General features: G+C 42.1%; 1 protein-coding gene across 4 annotated transcripts; it reads right to left on the reverse strand.

Annotated features, from left to right (window-relative positions):
• Positions 1–392: 392 nt before the first annotated feature.
• On the reverse strand, positions 393–20,923 carry ikzf2 (IKAROS family zinc finger 2). Of its 4 annotated transcripts, none has more exons than XM_052081669.1 (8): positions 20,772–20,923; positions 18,720–18,769; positions 14,961–15,050; positions 12,883–13,074; positions 11,820–11,987; positions 9,329–9,466; positions 7,463–7,576; positions 393–5,704 (listed from the first exon to the last, which is right to left on the reverse strand). In XM_052081669.1, exons 1-8 carry the CDS (start codon positions 20,843–20,845, stop codon positions 4,926–4,928), a joined length of 1,605 nt encoding a protein of 534 aa, XP_051937629.1. In that variant the 5' UTR covers positions 20,846–20,923; the 3' UTR covers positions 393–4,925. The 4 variants fall into 4 exon arrangements, with proteins under 4 accessions (XP_051937629.1, XP_051937630.1, XP_051937632.1 ...); XM_052081670.1 differs by lacking the exon at positions 20,772–20,923 and adding an exon at positions 19,389–19,679; XM_052081672.1 differs by lacking the exon at positions 12,883–13,074.
• Positions 20,924–21,284: the final 361 nt, after the last annotated feature.

Here is a 21,284-nt window from a genome sequence, read left to right on the forward strand (position 1 = left end):
GACAGGCCGGTACGGCAAAACTACAGAATTTCTATCTGACTGCAGAGCATCATTGAATCTGTTCAAATCATTTCCGGGTAATTAACTGTGTTTGCAATATGTGAGTCACAAGAAGCTGGAGCTATTCTACTGGTTATGCTTATTAACCCTTTCATGCACCAATAATGATAACTTGTAACCTGATAACATAAGATGTCCACTGTAGTGACCGCTGTCCCTGAAAGAGTTAATAATGACATTTTATTTAGTTGACAGGTTTTCCTGTTATTATTTTGCAATGTCAAACCCAGTGGCATTAACTTTTATCCTCTTTTACGTTTAAAAACAACAACAAAAAAACATTGTGTTTTGTTTCTCATATGAAAAAGTTTGAATAATATCGTAGGACACAGTTTAGTAGTTGAATAAATTTTTATTGTAACAAAGTTTGACTTTGCTCTGACTGAACAGCAAAGCCGGGATTTACTTTCCAATGAGAGAAAACCCGTTCCTTCAAAACATACACAAGCTTCACAGCAACGTGGCTTCATTTTACATGATTTTTGTCCAAATGCTCCATTCAATATTTCGGAAACGATAAAGATATAACAAAAGAAACTCCATTTATGGGCATTATTTGATCAATCAAATCCAATTTATTGGGACATAAAAATATACAAGCTCTGCAAATACCTGAGCTCCTGTTTGAGTGCATGAGTTCCGTTTCATTGTTAAAATGGAATTACATCAGAACCCCCCTCCCTCCAACAAAAAAAAAAAAAACAATGAAGCAATCCTACTGTTGGATGCCCCAAAAATAATATTCAGCATACATACATACATATACAGTTGAGTTCAAAATAATAGCAGTGTGTTTCAGAAGCTCCAAATCCTTTAGTCGCAGAATTTTAATTTCCATGCCTCACCAGGCACGAAAAATTATATTTGAAAACGAGGAAACGTTTATCCATTTTTTGACAGCTTTTACAGAAAATTAAGAAAAATAAAAATTGTGTTAAGAAAAAAAACTGTCGTATTTGCATCATAAACTCCAATTTTCAAGGATTTATTATTCAACTAATATTCAGTTGTATAACCACTTTAGAGGTGACCCGATATTCGGATAAAGATCCGGGGATTGATCTGGGCATGACGTAATTACTTCTTTTGGTGTGGAACCAAAATGCTGCTCACTTACTCACGTATTTGGCATCAATGTGTTGTCAAAACGCCCACTATCAGGGCATTACCAGGCAAGATGACCTCGACAACTATTTTTATATATGCAAACCTTTGTCAGACTCCGCTAATTGCTAGCCAAGTAGTAATAAAACTGCTCTTATTTTTGAACACAGCTGTAGACATATTGTACGTGTATATACAGAAAATAGCACATTTATGGTAAGCACAGAAAATTCAGCTCACACAGAGCTGACTTCTTTCCCCCATCGTCATTTTTTTTCTTAGTTGACTTGTGCCGGTTAGATAACAGAAAAGTATATTTTCATAGGTTGGAGATGTAAACACATTTATGTGCCGCGGTTTGCGCACATTAAAGTTGGGTGGTGGTTGCTTAGCACCAGAGAATAAGAAGAAGAAAAAAAAGGAGAGAGAGAGAGAGAGAGAGAAAGCTGCCTTTTGATCAAGATATTACATTCAAAGAAAATGTGAGGTTAATTAAGTTGCTGAGTTCCCCTCTGAGAATTTTGGTCTGCTTACAAAACTTGCTGTCACAACGAGGTGATGTATCAGGTAGTTTAGGAAACTGACATCAGATCATTTCCGCATAAGCCTTCCAAAAGTGGACTTTTGGTTTCATCAACAGTTTTCACTGCCGGCCTGCAATAAATCGTTACCTTGTTGCAAGTGCGTTGGCTAAAGTGCAAGGTCAGCGATACATAACACATCATTTCTTCTCACAGGCTGCAGTGAGGCCTCTCTGAGGTAAAATTCTTTTTTTTTTCTTTTTCCTTCACAGTGCAAAGCAGTTTTGCTTCAACTTGAATTTGCATTTTAGACCTATCGCTTTTGTAGCATCTAGAATTGATCGCCAATAACCCTTTTTTTTGCAGTATAATTGATGAGCTCAAATGATTAGCAGGCTAAGTCCACACATGTCAGGTCAATGACATCACACCTAAAAAAGAAATGATGACTCAAGCCTTAATGTACATCATCTATAATTTCAGACGTCCAAAGTTTAAGGCATCATGTATAGAAAATATTTCACACAGAGTTGAAAAATAATATGTTTGAAAGATATACAAATATGATGACCAAAACGTAAACTCCGCACACATAAATATGAACATGAACAAACGAGCTTCATATGAAAAGCTACAGCATTGATTTATTTAATAAGATTTTTTTTTTAATCTTTTGAGAGCGAACACGCTTCTAAACGCGTGTGAATAGAATTGTTGGTAGCCGAGAAGTCAATGAAAAAAGGATGTGAAAAAGCTCAATCGGTAAAGGGTGTCCTGAAGCAATCCTTCTTGGTTTTGGTGTTTGATGAGCAGTTTGCCGATTTACGTGCAAAAGAAATGGAAGCGAATTGCCGCAATGTCATGACAGAGTATTGCATTTTTTGCCAACTCTGCTCTGACGTTACACAACCAATTTCACACTTAATCCTCGACATGCACATGATTTTAATTGTATCGCAATCACTTTCCACGCCTTACGATTTGAACACATCAGTTGTGACTGTTCTGAATTTGACAATTTTTTTATTATTATTACTTTTTTGAAATATATATATTTGCATAACACTTGTCATACTTACACATTACATACGAGAAGGCAAAGTGTTGAAAATGTGCAATAAAAGGCAGATAAAAAAAAATGAGAGGTAACCCCTATATGAACCCTGATGATGATATTATTTTTGTTCTAAGAAATCCACAGAACAGGAAAAAAAAACTGCACATGAATTAGAATTTAAAGCAGCCAACAATATTGTATACAGTTTCAGAGCAAAGACGAATAAACGTTTATCACAATCATTTTGGTTGTTAAAAGTAACTGCGTAGGCATTGTTTTTGGATTACGTTTTGATTGTCTTACACACTTTTCAACACTAAAATTCAAATAAAGACCCACTGCCTCCACCCCTGATTACACATTTCATTTACGGCGCCATGAAAAAGTATTTGCCCTTTTCTCAAATTCTTACTTTGTATTTCCCAAAGCTATCCAAATCTAGTGCAAGAGCAATCACCGTTTTTATTGAATCATAAATTAAACACATATTTTGGAAATCTGAGTTTTACTGACAATACCCTAGTCTGGTTACTCCCTGACTTGTTATTTAAGAAATGACTTATATAGAACATGTCTGACAAAATGACGTAAGCCAAAAAAATTTTTTTAAAAAGCTGCAACAAAATACTGTCAACCAAGGAAATTACAGATGAGTCATAAAATCATTTATATTTTTCAGTCTGGGTGGGGTTGCAAAATGGTGAGTGATTGTCCTATGTATTTTACCGGATGAAAGGAGATTTTTTTTGAAGGTGTGTGTCTTGTTACGTCTGGTATAAAAGTATTTCAGAAAAAGATCAGATTAACAGTCAAACATAGTGATGGGAGTGTGATAGTCTGGGGATGCTGTGTTCATCCAGGACCTGGACAATTTGCTTTGATCGATTGAACCCCCAATTTCTGCTCTGTGAATCTCATTCATACATCAATATGAATACCAATAACTTGTGAAAAGGGCAAATAGGTTTTCATATGACTGAACATATATTTTCCTCCCCCGCACCACCCCCCCAAAAATTTTTTACGCTTCTTAGTTTACAAAACCATGTTGAACTAAGTTTGGTCCACTTTAAAAGGCCCCAAGCTACCCGAGGATCTTTGTAAACTAGATCAGGTGGAGAGTCTCATATCTCAAATTTAGCAGTAATAAAAAATATAATTTCATATTCATTTCATATCAATGGAAATTTGACCTTCTAAAATAAATACTGTAACAAAGCGCAAAGCTTAATCGTGATCATGGCACAAGAATTAATATAGCTTCAAAAATGCAGGACACAATGAGAATCAATATTATCACTGGCAAACAAGTCCAAATGGACAACAAGCAGCATCAGGTGACCAAAATCACGATTTGCAACAGACTTTTGTTCTTTGTTACGAAGGAAAATAGGGCCACTTAGGAAGGGGGGAAAAAAAACAACAAGATTTTACTGCCCCCCCCGCCACATGAAAAAAAAGCTTTAATATTTAAGTCATAATATCACTAGAAAAAAATGTTTGATTCAAATTGCATATTAACAAGTCAATGTCCAAATTCCCACACAAATGTAAACACATAAGTCACGGTGTCTCTCTCGAGCTGCCGTGTCGTTACCTGGAAAAAATAAAAAATCAATCAATATTTGTTCGGTAAAGCTCTTCTGACTGATGATCAAACAATCCCAAGAAAAGATGCGTTTCAAGACGCCATCGTCCTTTCTCAGGAAACAAAACAAACATTTGAACAGTTCCTCACGTTCAACTGCTCCTACTGATGATTGAGATGATTGTCCACTTACTTTATTTTCATAATTACAACTTCATTCTTACAATGCGTTAACCTTTTTCTTTTTTTTTTTTACTTTCAAGTGCGGTTCGCATACTCCTTCATACTTTGGAAATAGTGAGCGTGACGAAGCCTAAACAGAAGGACTAACCTACAAATCCTTGAGGTCTGTTTTAGGACGCTTTTCAAATGCTCTCACTGTAAGCGATTTGATCTCGTTTGTAGCAGCGCGCACTGCCACGAAGCCTTCATATGGTTTCTCAGCTCTTCAAATTCACACTGCTTGGAGCTGAAAAGCTTGTACTGGCGCTACACGGGTCTGCAGCAAAATACAAGGTTTGGGAAACAAAAAAAAACAAAAAAAAAGAGAATGAAAATCTTCCTCATAGTTGTCTTTACATTTGTATCCGTCCTTTCACTGGAACGTATGTTCACCGCGAACGATATGCGAGGAGAACTCATAACGGTCTTTGCTGTGATGACCACAGATGTTACATTCCAGCGGATCCCTATATCCATGGCAACCCATGTGGATGGTGTACATGACGTGGTCCAGGAAGAGCACTTGGCAATGGTCGCACTGGAAGGCCCGCAACTCCCGACCTTCCCGTCCAAACACCCGCACCCCTTCCTGGACTGCGGGCCTCTCTGCGGCTTCTCGCAACAGCCCGCTCGCGGCTCCTGAGCCAGTTCTGGGTGACGCATCTGTCACGTGATCACCCGAATAAACTGCGGGGCTCGAGCGAGACCTGAGACCGGACGGGAGATTGGCGCCGGGATTAAGGTGCCGCTCCGGAGGGCTGCTGCGAGCCGACTCGGGCGAGTCACCTCCGCTGTTGCTCGGCGACTCTTCGTGTCCCGAGTGGGTGGGGCGGCTGTGCCGAGGCAACGAAGCGGGCCCGTTGGAGACGCTGTGGCTGGGGAAGTCGGAAGGTAATGTGGGCTGCGGTGGCAGTGAGTCGGTATTCCCTGAACGCTCCGCTCTCTGGTCAAGAGGCAAAACATGATGGTAGAGTGGGTTGACCATGGGCACGTGTTGCAGAATGGGCCGAAGTGTTTCTGATCCCAAATATGTCAGGGCGTTGCCCATCGATTGCTCCATCATGTGGGCCGACAAGAGCTCAGGCTGCTTCTCGAACTTGAGGCCCATCTCATATCCCATTTCAGGGTAGCTGTAGCGCACCATCTTTTCACCTGTTTAAAAACAGAGCAGTATGATGACCTGATACGGGTTTTATGGTGACCGGCACACGAGGCTTTGTTTTAGCACATTGGTTTCACCGCTCTCAAACAAACCAGAAAATGGGACATGCTATTTTGGTCTTGGTTTCCATTGCATTCACAGCTACATCGTACTGTGTGACAAAATGTATACGTCCAATACGAGAATGCCGGATCACACATACATATATATTATATATATATATATACATACATATATATATGTATATACATATACATATATATATACATATACATCTATATACTGTATATACATATGGGCGGCCCGGTAGTCCAGTGGTTAGCACGTCGGCTTCACAGTGCAGAGGTACCAGGTTCGATTCCAGCTCCGGCCTCCCTGTGTGGAGTTTGCATGTTCTCCCCGGGCCTGCGTGGGTTTTCTCCGGGTGCTCCGGTTTCCTCCCACATTCCAAAAATATGCATGGCAGGCTGATTGAACACTCTAAATTGTCCCTAGGTGTGAGTGTGAGCGTGGATGGTTGTTCGTCTATGTGTGCCCTGCGATTGGCTGGCAACCGATTCAGGGTGTCCCCCGCCTACTGCCCGGAGACGGCTGGGATGGGCTCCAGCACCCCCCGCGACCCTAGTGAGGATCAAGCGGTTAGGAAGCTGAATGAATGAATATATACATATACATATATATATATATATATATATATATATATATATATACAGTATATATATTTTTTTTTTTTTTTTTTAACCCTTTCAGGGACAGCGGTCACTACAGTGGATAGCTTATTATGTGATCAGGTTATCATTAGTGGTGCATGAAAGCTTCCTTAGATTACACAGTGAACTTTTTCAATTAACGCCACTCAAGAAAGTGAGGGCTATTCTGCCTTCAAGAAACATTTAAGAATCGACCAACAGTGAAAGGAATTATATTTAGAACCGTACCAGATGAATCTAATTGAACATTATTTTAACAAATAATATTCTTGACGCTCGCGGTAAAAGGATCCAAACTTGGCCCACTTCTTTTTACACTGTATAAGGATTTGGATGATAATATTCACACCACACTTTGAAAAAATAAACTAAAAAATTCTGTGTAGCCCAAGTTAAGCCCCTCCAGCATTGTGTTGGTTTTATTTGACATTCTGAGATATATATATATATATATTATATATATATATATATACATCTTAAAGAGCCGCAAATCCAGGAAAGGAAGTCAAAAGTCAGAGCACACTTCCTTTCGAGAATAACTCAACCGTGTAGATTGTCATTTACATGTTTTACTTGATGTTCAATGTGTGAAAGTATGAAAAGTGGAAAGCCCCCATCCATCTACTAATGTAAACCAAACCTTCCAGAGCAAGGATGCGGTGAGCTGTAAATAAGACTGCAAGTAGCAACGTTACAGGTGTACCTAACCACAAAATGAAAACCCATTTCCTTGCCACTCTGTCCTGAGGCTGGTCTTACTTCCTCAACCTGTGTATCTTAGATCTGCCAAAACAAATAACACTTCTGGCTCGTCTTTCTGGTGATTATTGTTTCCAACACAGAATATGATTTTGTAATTTGAATATATTTTGCCACGCAACCCGTTTCCCGATTATATGCATTTCATTGTTTACAGTAATCGTATTTTCAAATCACGATCTGAAACGTGTCTTGATTTGTGTCTATCTGCCCGCAAATGCTAGCTAAGACGCAGCATTTAAACCAGCTGATGAGCTGCCTGCGTTGATAAATACCCACCCACAAATTTCTGCGGTGTGGTGCTCTTCCTTTTTCCAACATTGCTGTTGAGTCTTTCAATCACGAGCGGACGCTCAAACGTCGTCATGGGCCTCGGCTCTTTCGGAACCTCACCTGGGAAAAGAATGATCAAGATTACCTTTCGCGGAGGCAGAAATTACAATGGAAATGTTTTAATGCATTACAGAGATTTTATTGCTTAGAAAGTGATCAGGTTTATGATAAATGTAGCATAATGTTCAATGCTAAAGATGGGCTAACGCAACTAGCATTGATGTTGCTGTAGTTTTAATTAACACTTATAAGACAAACACTGGGCCCTAGACTGGTACCTGGTCACGCAAAGTGAGGAGACATCAGCTATTTTGTTGATTATAGGAGTTGCAAAGAAGTTATATTTTGATTAAAGGCTCACCCACCTTTGCCTTTGTCAAAAAAGGTAACGAGAAGTAAGCCCATGAGGTCACAAAAAACTTTTTTTTTTAAAACAAATGTGTTTGTGGAGCTTATTTAAAAAGAAGAAATAATCAATGAATGAAACTTCAAGAAAAACAAAGCTGTATTTAACACACATTAGGACCCGTAAGGTTTGTTTTTATTGTGAGTTGACTCGTACGTGCAACCTGCTCTGCGTATTATGTTGCAGCAGGCTTCCCAATAAGACAGTGAAGCCATCAAAACTGGCGTCTGGCAACGATACATGGAGCCCAAGCACCCAACATTCAAGGACAAGACTTTGGAAATGTTTTTGGAGGGAAAAAAATACCCCAAGATGGCGCCGGCTCATTGAAGAGAACCAAGCACATGTGCATTACAACAAGAAAAAAATTCTTAGTACTGGCTTCATGGTGACTTGTATAATTAATGTATGAATGAATCAAAATATGTCTTTAGGAAAAAAAGGTTGGCTGCTTGTGTGATATTTCAACACAAATGGTGCAGCAGCACATGTAGATGAACAAAACTCAGACATATATTGTTTATTCTTTGTGGAAAACACTACTAATGCACCTTACTGATCACTTTATTGTGAAACTTTTCGTAGTTTATTTTGTATGTCTGTCTGTCCCTTGGTTGCCAAGGCATATACACCAGTATGAAGTATGAACTCACGATGCGCAAACTGTTTAATTCTTGACATTTTATGATGTTATGACTTTATGTTTTGACAAAGTATAATATCGCAAAGTGTTATTTGTCTAATTAGTGTGTCAAGGAGGTGCGACGCCGGAAGGGATGAATGGCATTTCTCTTCATTGTAATGGAGAAAGAAATTTTGAGAGAGGAGTGATTTGTCATGCTAGCAGAGTCAAGTAACAAATTAAACTCACAAGTCAAGGCACTACTTCAGATAAAAAATAAATAAAATAAAAATAATTCATTCATTCATTCATCTTCCGAGCCGCTTGATCCTCACTAGGGTCGCGGGGGGTGCTGGAGCCCATCCCAGCTGTCTTCGGGCTGCAGGCGGGCGACACCCTGAATTGGTTGCCAGCCAATCACACGGCACACAGAGACGAACAACCATCCACGCTCACACTCACACCTAGGGACAATTTTAGAGTGTTCAATCAGCCTGACGCGCATATTTTCGGAATGTGGGAGGAAACCGGAGCACCTGGAGAAAACCCACGCAGGCCCGGGGAGAACATGCAAACTCCACACAGGGAGGCCAGAGCTGGAATCGAACCCGGTACCTCTGCACTGTGAAGCCGACGTGCTAACCACTGGACTACCGGGCCGCTCAAAAATAATAATAATTATAAAATTTAAAAAATAAAGGCTGCACTCTGTTGCTGCTGTAACATGATGGGCAACATTTCCCCCAGCATGTTGCATATTTACATTCCTCAAAATATGAATTACCTGCATAAGGTCCCGTGTTGACAGTTGGGTCCAGACCAATGCTCTGCAGGTAACCGTGGCAGCGTTCTTTGTGCTCCTCAAGGGAACTGCGCTGTTTGTAGCTCCGCCCACAGTAGCTGCACTTGTGTGGTTTGCCAACTAAAAGTGAAAGAATATTCACGAGACAAGAGGTGCACCCTTTAATTCATTCACGGCTGCACCGAATAAGAATGCAAACACTTGGCGGTCTAAAAAGAAATCGTGCGTCCCACTCGTCTCATAGCGGCGCCTCTGTCGACGGCAAATGTCATTCTTTCTTGCCAAAGCAAACTTTATTTTTAAACGCGGTGTGTCGGTCGAATTGTGAAATCAGTCGACATGCGTATTAGAAAGGAGCTTTACCGCCAGGTAAAATATTCAAGCAGTTCTGTTGATGCTGCATTGAAACCATATTTAGGCTTTTGTTCTTGTGGTCTTAACCAAATAAAACACTGAGATAGTAATTGTAGGCATTTTAGACAAGGACAGGGCATGACGCAAATGAATGAATCAACATATTCCCTTCCTTTGATTACTTTTAAGAGTGCAAGTGGCAGGAACTTTGTCAATGTGAAATCTTGTGGGCTTTATGAATTGACAAAAATGATTGTTTGAGTAGCGAGTATTTTATTTGGGTTTTTTTTTGTATAAATGGGGGCAGCAAGTTTCAATATTATTCAAGTGTGGGTGCACGAGAGACATGCCGCTTTATATTTAGCACCCCACCACCATATGACATTGGGCAGATGTTAGAAAGACCTTTCGAATTAACCTTTCAGATGGCCTCTCAATTATTCATGCAAATAGTCCACATTGCTTTCTGAGACTCGCTTCAATGGACTCGACTTACAAACGAATTCCGCACACTACAAACCTAAAACCTGAGGACAGTGCCCCATATCCAGACTATTCCCACTAAATTGGAGCCATAGATTTGCGCAAAAGTGGCGATCACGTAACCGCGATTCAGATAAAACTAAGATTGCTGCACTAACTAATAAGTCAGAACTTTCCCCCCCCCCAGTGAACAATCCAAAAGTCAAAGTCGATTGAAATCAGAAACAGCATTTAACGTGGACCGAAGGTGACAGGCAAAGTCTGTCAATATACAATATGATTTTATTGATTCGTATCTGACTCTCAATATCCTTTCATTGAATGACCGCCGTACAACGGCTAGCGGCAGAAAAAAAAATTCCAAAAGAGCAACGTGAAGCGTAGATTTGAAAACGCACATAGCAGCCGAAAAAAAAAAAGGGAGCGGTGGTGAAGTCCCGAACGTCGAAATGACAGCACTCTGTCTGACCTTGATTTTTGAAGATGCAAATGAGGGGAGAGCAAATCGTCTCTGATGGGAAAGTGGGTTACAGTTGACAGACACCACCAGCGCTCCTTTTTTAACCGAACCCACCGCCCCCTCGGGGGAATCAAGTAAGACGAAGAACGGCACGTCCTTGGTTCCTAGCAACAAAGCTTTTACAGGAAGATAAATGCATCTATACCTGACAACACAAAGAGTACCTTCAACCTTGGCGACCGCTGTCACTGTGTCATCGCATGCTTATTTATTTTATTTTATATTTATTGCGTTTGAATTCAAACAGGACTTGTGAGGCAGTGTTCGCTGTGCAAAGAAAGAAAGAAAAATACCAAAGAAAACGACTGTTCAATATCATACCGGGACCCCAATTGAACTTGTTTTATTTTTTGGAATGACGTTTATGAATTTATGATCAGAAAACAATCACAATTAAATAAATTAATATTAAAGTATTAAAATAAAACGGTTTTGCTCGATTGCTCGGTTGGGCTAGCCCAGGTGTGGGCAAACTACGGCCCACGGGCCGAATCCGGCCCGTTGGTCTTATTAATCCGGCCCGCCGAAGGTTGGTCCACAATTAAGGTTCGATGTGAATGATTGCATTCATTTCAATTGGACTTGTAATGAAAGGCATTTCACCACCAGGTGGCGCATTGACTTGAAGTTGCAGAACACTGGGGGGGGGGTCAATCTTTTCGACCACCTAGTACCTCTGTATCACTCTACTTCTACTGGTCTGATCACAACCCATCTGCAGCGATGCACAGGCTAAAAAAGGTCATCAACAACACTTTTGTCATTTAAAAAAAGTATATTAATACCGTACTTTCGTGCTTTTGTTGCTGTTGATGTTTGATATGGACTGTCAACAAATGCATTTTTTTTTTTTAATGTACCATAGCTCGTGCTGACCTGGCCCTTCTGTCAAATTTTAAAAGTCAATGCGGCCCCCAAGCCAAAAAGATTGCCCAACCCTGGGCTAGCCTAAGACTTTGAAACAGTTCTGTATATATCGGTGTGGTGTGAACATCCTACAAAGGAGTTTTCAAAAAACTCATGTAAAAGTTGAATTTATTAAAAAAAAAATTAAAAAAAGAAAAAAAAGGTTGTTCTGGGACTAAAGGGAAAAAGGACGCAAAGGAAGAGTCTTACCAGCATGAGTGCGCAAATGACCCGTGAGCGCATCACGGCGGCGACAGGCGTAGCTGCAGAAGGGGCACTTGAAGGGTTTTTCGCCCGTGTGCAACTTAATGTGCCGCAGCAGATTTCCCTTCTGAGTGAACGAGACACCGCACTGGTTGCACTGGAATGGCCGCTCACCTTAATAAGGAGGCACACACAGGAATTCACCTCACCGTACTTAGTGGATACCAAATTTGTAGGGGTTAGAAAAAGTCAGAAAATGGCTTCCCTCAGTGCAAGCACTTTATATGGGAAGAGGAAAAGTAATACTTTTTGATCAAACACATTTTGTCTTGAAATGCTGTTGGCATTTTATTTATAAGACTCTTATGAACATGTTAAAGAGTTGTTTTAAGTGTATTTGAGCCTAGTGTTTAAAAAAAAATGTGGTGGAATTTCAAACATTTCTTTTGGAGTAGTCCAATTACTTCACGTAGATTGGGGAATTTCAAAATAAATGTGATTGGACGACATTTTTTTCCCCCCTGGTAGTCAGGAGGATATTACATAACACCGCCGCATTCATTTGCGAAGACTGAGCGGCAACATCAAGAGGGGGTGGGAGGGGGGCACTTGACACTTTAAGGGCGGCAAAATACTGCAATTATTTTGAAGTTGTGCAGTTGCACACCACTGCGATGCGAAGTGTATGAGGTTCAGAAATGTATGTCACTTGAAATACATCCAAATTGCAAACGACGCAGTTGTCTGCATAATTTTGGGCATTTGCGCTCAGTGGCAGGAAGTTCTTTTTTTTTTTTTCTTGTCGTTGTGGCGGTACGGTAACAACACCGTTCTTGTGGAAAATCGTTTGACCAGCAAGTCAGGTGGAAAGGAGAAATGTGATCCTACGCTGCGACAATCCACGGCTGTCGTGGCGTCATTCGGAACAGGTTGCGGAGGATTCCGAGGATATTTTTCCCTGATAATAATTTCAAGTCTGAGTTGTTGTCTTGGAAGACGGAAAAAAAAAAAAGCAGGGCTCCACACCCCATTAAAAAAAAAAAGCCTTGTTTGGCTCCAACTACAATACCGTTTGGGTGTCGACTGGGTGCATCCACGGCCATATTTTGTCCAGCTATGCCCTCCTGCGCGTGACTTGGGCTCCGTGCCATCGATTCCCCCACAGATGTCCGTTCTTCTCCAGTTTGGGGCTCACACCCCGGACTGGCGTTGTCGGCCTCTTCGCTCGTGTCTTCTTGCTTGATCTGTTTATCGCTCAGATCTTCAACACAAAAACAGGGAAGGTTCAGTTTGCGCATTTGAACATAGAACCGCCATTTTTTGTTTGAAACTAAAACCGGGCCCAACTTAAGATTTCAGGACGGAATTAGGAGTCGATTCGGTCGCAGGATACCCAGTAACCTGGCAACTGAATTGTGTCGGGAAGCTTTAGGATGGACTGCCACAATGCCCAAAAAGAGAGGAGTGAAAGATAAACAGGCTGGTCTGGTTTCTGGCTGTCTCCAGGGAAAAGAGGGAGTGTCGAAGGCCGCGTGGTTTATGGCACTTTTCCGGTAATGGACACGAGCCCCCGTGATAAGAACGTTGCGCAATTGTGCGTCTGGGTGGGGGCGGGGGGGGGGGGGGTGTGAAGATAGCACGTTCCGCACGTAGCTATGCCGAGCTTAACACGCTTCCAATTGGGACCAAGCTGATTGCGCAAGACCGCAAAGGCACTGGCACACAAATCTCAATCAATTAAACAATCAGGTATGAGGTGTGAACTCTTAATTCGACCTGAAACTTAATTGTGGACCTGCATCAAGACATTTGGGACAATTGAATGGGGGAGGGGGGGGGGGGGGGTGAGGTGTTGGCAATTCGGGGCAGAGGTGGTTATAAGTGATCATCTCCTCATTTTCTTCATGACTCATTTCTTTCACGATTGCTCCATTCTGAAATTCCCGATTATGGACTTGGAAGTCCGTTCCAAATAGCGCAAATCAGGCGATTTTACTCCTTTTCCATCAAGAAAATCTCATCCGGTGTAAACTGACGAGCACATGCGCACATCCATCCATACAGATGGCCGTATGCGATGACAAAATGGATAGTCAAGAAATATTTTAGTTCGACTGCGTTCCCTACGGAGTTGCGATTTTCATGATGAGCGTTAAAAAGCTTGGAAAGAAAAAGACTTGATGACAGCACTCGGCTACAAGTTGTACAGTTTTTTGGAATTATGCATTGCAGGAAGTCCGTGCACTCTTTGTTTTTCCTTTGGCTCCATTTGCATTACCCCCCCCCCCCCCCTCCCTCCCTGGTCATTCATTTCTTTCTACTCATAAACGTGAGTTGCCTCTGCTGAGAGATGTCACCACTGGCATAAAGGGGCTTTGTAGGTTGGAGTGTGTGTGTGAAAGTGGCAGGACATAAAACTTACTGGTCCAGATGATCCGGTTTTGGGATTATAACAGCAAAACTAACGCCGTGACTACATTGGGTTGTTTAACTTCCAATCCGACTGCATCCTTCAGCTTGTCCCTTCAGGCCATTCCATTTAACCCTTTCAAGTTTGGTCCGAGGCGTTGAATGCGGAAAAGAAGAAATTTTGCGACAGAAATGTCCACGTAGCTTCTAAAGCTTTGCAATTTATAGTTCCACTTTAGGAAGAAACATCTTCCAACCAGCCTCATCTTCCCCGTCCGTATCCTGGCAACAAGGAGCAGACCTTGCATCTTTACATCTGTCTCCTCTCAGTGTGACTGAGTTGAATGTTTCAAGTGGTCAAGTGAGGATTACTTGAAACAATTTCTGCTATAAATGTATTTCACATTTGAAGCAAATTATCAAGCCGGGCAGAGCACGGCGCACTTAGCGGCCGCGTCTGCGGTAAAAGCATTTGGAAACTGACAAAAATGTTAAAATGTCCGTTTCACTCGGTGAATGGATTTGTGATATATATATATAGAGATTTAGATACAGTATATATATATATATATATATATAGATATATAGATTTAGATATATATATATATAGATATAGACAGATAGATATACACACACATATACATTTATATGTATATATATATATATCTATATATATATATATATATATATATATATATATATACACACACAGACACGCGCGTATGTACGAGCACTCACCACTGGGGGAATTACAACCATAAGGCTCATTTTCTCCGTTGGATGTTGACATTCTTGACTTCTCCTTACCTGGAGAGCATTGGCCATTACCTAAAAGACAAAACGAAAGTCAGCAAAACGTCACGGCGCCGTTTCAAAGTGGTCACTCTATATTTGAGGGGGCCCGAAGGTGCAGTGCCCCAACAGCTCCAGTAGAGGGCAATATTTCCCGTGAGAGTAGTCATTGAATTCCAAAATGGTGAGCCGAAATAAAATGATCTCGTCCTGCCAGTGTCGTTTTGGAATGATGTATTTTTGGGTGTCTGACTGAATGATTCATGTTGGCTTCTTTCCAGGGGCGCAGCAACCTTTGCCCATTGTTTGCCATTCAACAGACTTCTGCTTTTAGGTCGCTTTGAACTCAGCCTAGAAAAATCGGGTGACGTCACCAAGTGAACGATTCGATGGAAATTTGTTGATCGGTGTTGTGGCCCACTGCGATACGGTACGCATTTTTATTATGAACTGAAATGTCTTTTGTGCAATTTCATTTCATTTTGCCACTAGTTGACATGTAGGGCGAAACAAATCAGACGAGAAGAACGCCTAATCCAGAACGTCACCGAAAGGGACAATGGAAAAGAGTAAAAATTGGGAGTCGAGCCAAACACGGTGTGAAAAAGGACACATTGGCTTGTACGTCTCAGTTGAGGAAAACAATTAACCAGAGATAGGAATGCCTTCGGTAAAGGTCACTGAAAATGCATTGAATTTCTACCAATACACCGCATACTTCACATACCGTACAACTGCGCGCATAGGCTTTTCTTTACCAGGGCTGAATAAAACACAGACCATTTTTCTTGCGCTTCTGTGTCTGAATGGCAAACTAAGGAAACCCACCTTGTGTCACGACGGTATCCTAATGTCCAGCAAAGCTGGATCGGATTGCAACCTCTCGGCGGCTCAGGCTACCGATAGCCCGCTGTCCACTCAGAGGGAGAGCAAACCAATTCCTTATTCTCTTGCGGCCTCCTCCATGGGGGGGAGGGGGGGGGGCTTACTTGAATAATACGGCGGCTACAGGCAAACAGGATGCCCGGACCGATTTTTAAACAAGTCCTCTACCTTCACTTATTTCGATAGCTCAACTTTGTTAGAAAAGCTCTCATTGGTCGGTTTTAGCTGCAGCTCCCCTGAAAGGGGCAAACTGGAGGGTGCTGTCCACATGGGATGACACAATCCTTAGGTCCGGGCTCGGGTTGCGCGACTCTGAGGAAATCTCAGGTGACCAGGGTGAGTTCACCCCTGGGCAAACGTTCTCTCAGTGCCTGCGTGGCTTTTCTCCGGGTACTCTGGTTTCTTCCCACATTCCAAAAACATGCGCGGCAAGCTAATGGAACGCTTTAAATTGTCGCCAGGTGTGATTGTGAGCACAAACGGTTGTTTGTCAAAGTGTGCCCTGCGATTGGCTGGCAACCAGTTCAGGGTGTACCCCGCCTACTGCCTGAAGACAGCTGGCAAAGGCTCCGAGCACGCCCGCAACCCTCGTGAGGATAAGCGGACTAAAAAATGGTTGGAGAGCGATAGAGAGTAATCAACGATCACATTTATCTCTTATTATTTTCGATAGTCAATGAATGGTGTGGATATGCATCCATCCATTTTCCGAACCGCTTGATCCTCACTAGGGTCGCGGGGGGTGCTGGAGCCTATCCCAGCTGTCTCCGGGCAGTAGGCGGGGGACACCCTGAATCGGTTGCCAGCCAATCACAGGGCACAAGGAGACGAACAACCATCCGCGCTCACACTCACACCTAGGGACAATTTAGAGTGTTCAATCAGCCTGCCATGCATATTTTTTGGAATGTGGGAGGAAACCGGAGCACCCGGAGAAAACCCACTCAGGCCCGGGGAGAACATGCAAACTCCACACAGGGAGGCCGGATATCTTTTTTTTAATTCAAGATTGTCCAACATGGCTATGTGCTTGATCAGAATTTCCGCTTCCCAACAGTAAACACCCAATTTTTGTCGCCCCCCACCCCTTCCCCATGAAAGGCAATTAATTAGGATGATGGCGGACGTTATGAACCATAATATGGACCAAATCATTTATTTATGTCTGGACTGTTAATTAGAAATAAAGTTGTACTTTTAAATCAAAATGTTTTTGTGTCATAGATTAATGGACAGATTAATCGACAAGATCAATCGATTAAAATAATAATCGTCAAATGCAGTCTTTGTGTGCGCGCTGAAAAAACCGATCCCACGTCTTGCCGTTTTATTGGGCACACTTCAGAATGCTCATATAATTAACCAATCATCTATCCAGTTGGACATGTTTTATATTATAAATTTCGGCCCTAGAGAACGTTCACCACATTTATTTCCTGCGGCACAACAACGTACGCATTAAGGTACGTTTCTGTTTGTGCCTTGAGGGATTTCACATTCCTCTTCTTTGATAAATGTTCCCGGTTGAGTCACGATACTTATTGACATGGCCAGAAAGGGTTTTATTGTTCAGGTACACGCGAACTTGAAGTATGCTGATTGATGTCAACACGGCTTGATGTTAATTAAGCAAGACTCGAGTCACACGTGGCCTGAAATCATAATGTCTGGCGGGACACAATCATTCTCCTGTGTGGTAGGGATGTGGTTTTTCCTGTCAACCGCCCCCTCCGCCCCTCCTCCCTCTCAGACTTCCATCCACTCCAAACACACTCACACACACACGCATGTTCATGCAACAGACAATACTGGTCCTGCAACAAACTCTGCTGATGTAAATTATGACATGACGTTTTACTGAAGAATTGAAGCACTATACCACAGGGTACACCGCAAATTATATTTTGAAAATTATATTTAAAAAAATAATAAAAAAATAAATAAATAAAAGGCGGCCCGGTAGTCCAGTGGTTAGCACGTCGGCTTCACAGTGCAGAGGTACCGGGTTCGATTCCACCTCAGGGAGGCCCTGTGTGGAGTTTGCATGTTCTCCCCGGACCTACGTGGGTTTCCTCCGGGGGCTAAATTGGCAATCGTGTGACTTCAGATCAGCGAGCGCGGGTCATAAACTCTCTTTGTGTGTGTGTGTGTGTGTTTTTGGGATGGATGCCAACTCACCCCGAATCTGTCAGTGACGGCGAGGAGGAAAATGTGAGATGACGATAAGTGATCTCAAAACTGACCTTATCGTGATTTTGGAAAATTATCTGTCCTGGTTGCTCAGTCAAAAAAAAAAAAAAAAATTCTTTCTTCTGTGACAATTACTTGACGGGATTATGAAAAGAACAACTGCTGGAATCCTGCCTCTGCGTGTTTTCCAGCATGCCATGAGTCCGTGTCATCAAAGTAAATGGCAAGTTTGTCACTCACATCCATGTTTGCTCCACCTACATTATCAAGGGTGAGCAATACTTTCATTTTTAGTCACACTATTATCAAAATGTTTTAACTCGTTTTTCTACGAATGTTCAAACACCGCCTTCACGGTTGGTATTACGACGGCAACAGTTGGAGGGCAGAATAAATGATATCAACATCCATGAGGTCCAATGGGTGGGGGGGGGGGGTGATTTCTCATTCACAGTTTACGAAGGCGTTCAACTTCAGAAGTTTCAAATTCCCGCCAAGCCGGCCAATCGTAAAAGCACGTCAAGGTGAGTGAGGTCAGACAACCCCCCCCACCCCCCCAAAAAAGATCATTTTCAAACCCGTTTACTTTGAAGGAAGTTGCTTTACAATGACTGGAGTGCAAGAACTTACTAGCAGCGTAGCCATTGGGTGCCTCCATTTCCAGTGCTGTGGTGGTGCGGCTGAGGAGAAGACAAGAATGCTGTCATTACAATCCACTTTTTGCAAACGCACCCATTTCTTGTAACTACTCTCAGTTAGTATGCGGTGGCGATTACGCATCACGTCAATTTGAATGACACACCAATCGCTGACACGCAGTCGCAGAGGTCATAGATAACACGTACCAACAATTGAATGGCCCAGAATTGGAGCACTGGAGGTGATAGATGAAAGCATGAAAGTACATTTGTATCTGTGTCTGTATTTTCAATATATAACATCAGTGTACAACACTTAAAAAAAAAAAATTTTAAAAATCACTGCAATTTCATGACTCATTCATCCATTCCATACCGTTCCATTCCGCTCACATTAAAATTACGTTTCGCGCCGCACTTTGTTGAATCAATTTAGATTAAAAAAAATAATTATTCATGTCATGCATTTTAATGACAATTGCCGTCATCTAATTCTTGCCCTCATATTCATCTCACCGATCCGTCACTTTGGCCTCGTTACACCCAAGAAAAACTACTTCTACACGACTTGGAAAATGAATTGTGAGCAATCATGGAATTATATGAACATCACATCGCTGTAAATAATAATAATAATAATAAGGTGAGCTGAAACGATTACCTTCAAGTGTTTCCCCCTGAGCAAAATTACTTCAAATTCAGTCGAGAACTGAGGGAGGGGATGGTTCGTCGTCTCCACCTCCCCCCCTTTTTAAAGACCCCCAAAAGTCCAAATCACTTATTTCCTCTCGTGATATTTAAATAATGCAGGGCAGCTCTGCATTATTGAATAAAGCTATTAAAGAAACCCGGCAAGGAACGTGATGCCAGCAAGTTTTAGAAGCGCATGGAAAAGTTAAGGAGCACATCTTCCCTCAACGTTGACATGGTCACCCGATGACTTAAAAAAAAAAATAGAATGATCACTCGGGGGGGGAAGTTCGACGCGGACCCGACTCAACCTAATGCACAAACGGGGACGTCGGAATAAGGGAAGACTCGACGGGGCAGCCGAAGAAGGAAAGAAGACGAGGGATGGATCAAACTGGATCCACCGGTTCCTAAGGAATTAGCCATAGCGACAGGGAGCACCCAGTCGCTTTTCAAGGGACTGGAAAATCCGTTGGTTAAGTCGCTGTTTGTTGAAAGCAAGCAAGTGTCGGGGATGTGACTCACTCACGCTGGGAGGAACCGCAGCGCCGCGCGCCTTTTATTCGAATCGAGACCGAATGGATGCGTGCGGTAATGAAGGCCACGGCGTTGGCTTTAACGGCACATTCAAACCATGCTGGCGTTATATAAAAATAAGGCACTTTTGAAGGACACCCGCAGAGAGTTCTTAAGTTGAATCTTTTTTTTTTTTTTTTAAAGGGGGTAGTTTGCAATGTCTCGTTTTTTTTAACACTCTGCCTCGTGCCGTTTTTACTGCTGTGCCACCTACGTTTCCTCTTTGGAAGTACTGACAAAAATGTTCTAATAAAGCACTATAAGTTAAGTAAGCTTTAGAATACTGAACCCCCAGCTGCTCCCGATGCTGCGTCATTAAATGAAGAAACAGTGTAAAGAGACTAATGCTATATAATGCTGGGCTGCTTCTAATATTCTGCTGTTCATATTTGCACAACAAAACATAATAAAAAACATGTTGGAATGCATTTATAAAACGTAAACTGTGAGATCTTACGAAGCAACTCGGTCAGTGAGTTTAGTTGGCAGTTTATGAAATGATTAATTGAATATTGCTTCACTATTTTGGACGAGTTACGATTGTCACGGACAACTATAAAACACATTTGAAGGAAGTTAATCGTCGAGATCATTTTCAGCGCCTTCCCGGGATAGCTTGTGAGAATTCAGCACCGACTGCCATGCAACAGGTGATCGGACTGAGCCCGGTTTGTTAACCTCACCAGCATGCATTTACATTACGGCACATAGATATGTCGAATGTCAATGTTCATTTTTTTGTGCTCTTTGTTTTCTTTCGTTCTTTTTCTTTCTTTACCTGAAGCCTACGTAGTCTCCCATTGAGGTGCACGGCGATCCAGAGTGAGTGTCAAGGTGCGGATCAGACTTCATTGTTGCACCATGCTGAGAAAGAAAATAAACCCGGGTCGGTTCCGAAGCCCCAGCAACAGTAAATCCCTTGTTAAGGTCCACCGCCTCCTCTCGTCTCCATCTCCCGCCGAGAGCAGCCGCAGAGTGACAAGTGCCACTTGTGGTGCAATCGATGTTGTTAGTATGTTTTTTTTTTGTTTGGTCTCATACTGAGAAATGGACCGCGGGGTATTGCGGAACCACTCTGCACGGCTAGGACAGTCAACGGTTCCTTTACCACGAACATTTTAGTCGTGACCATGAAGCAGTGGCGCTCATATACAGCAAACTGTCATATTACGGCTGCAGGAATGTTGACTTTGATGTTTCAACTTGGATGTTACCAAATGAACAAAGATCCCTTGAAGAGGAAGATGTGCAGGGGGCGTGGGGGGCTTGTATGTATTTAACGCGTGAGAGT

This window comes from Hippocampus zosterae, chromosome 12 (assembly GCF_025434085.1).
Source record: "Hippocampus zosterae strain Florida chromosome 12, ASM2543408v3, whole genome shotgun sequence".
In the NCBI taxonomy this organism is placed as follows: Eukaryota; Metazoa; Chordata; class Actinopteri; order Syngnathiformes; family Syngnathidae; genus Hippocampus; species Hippocampus zosterae.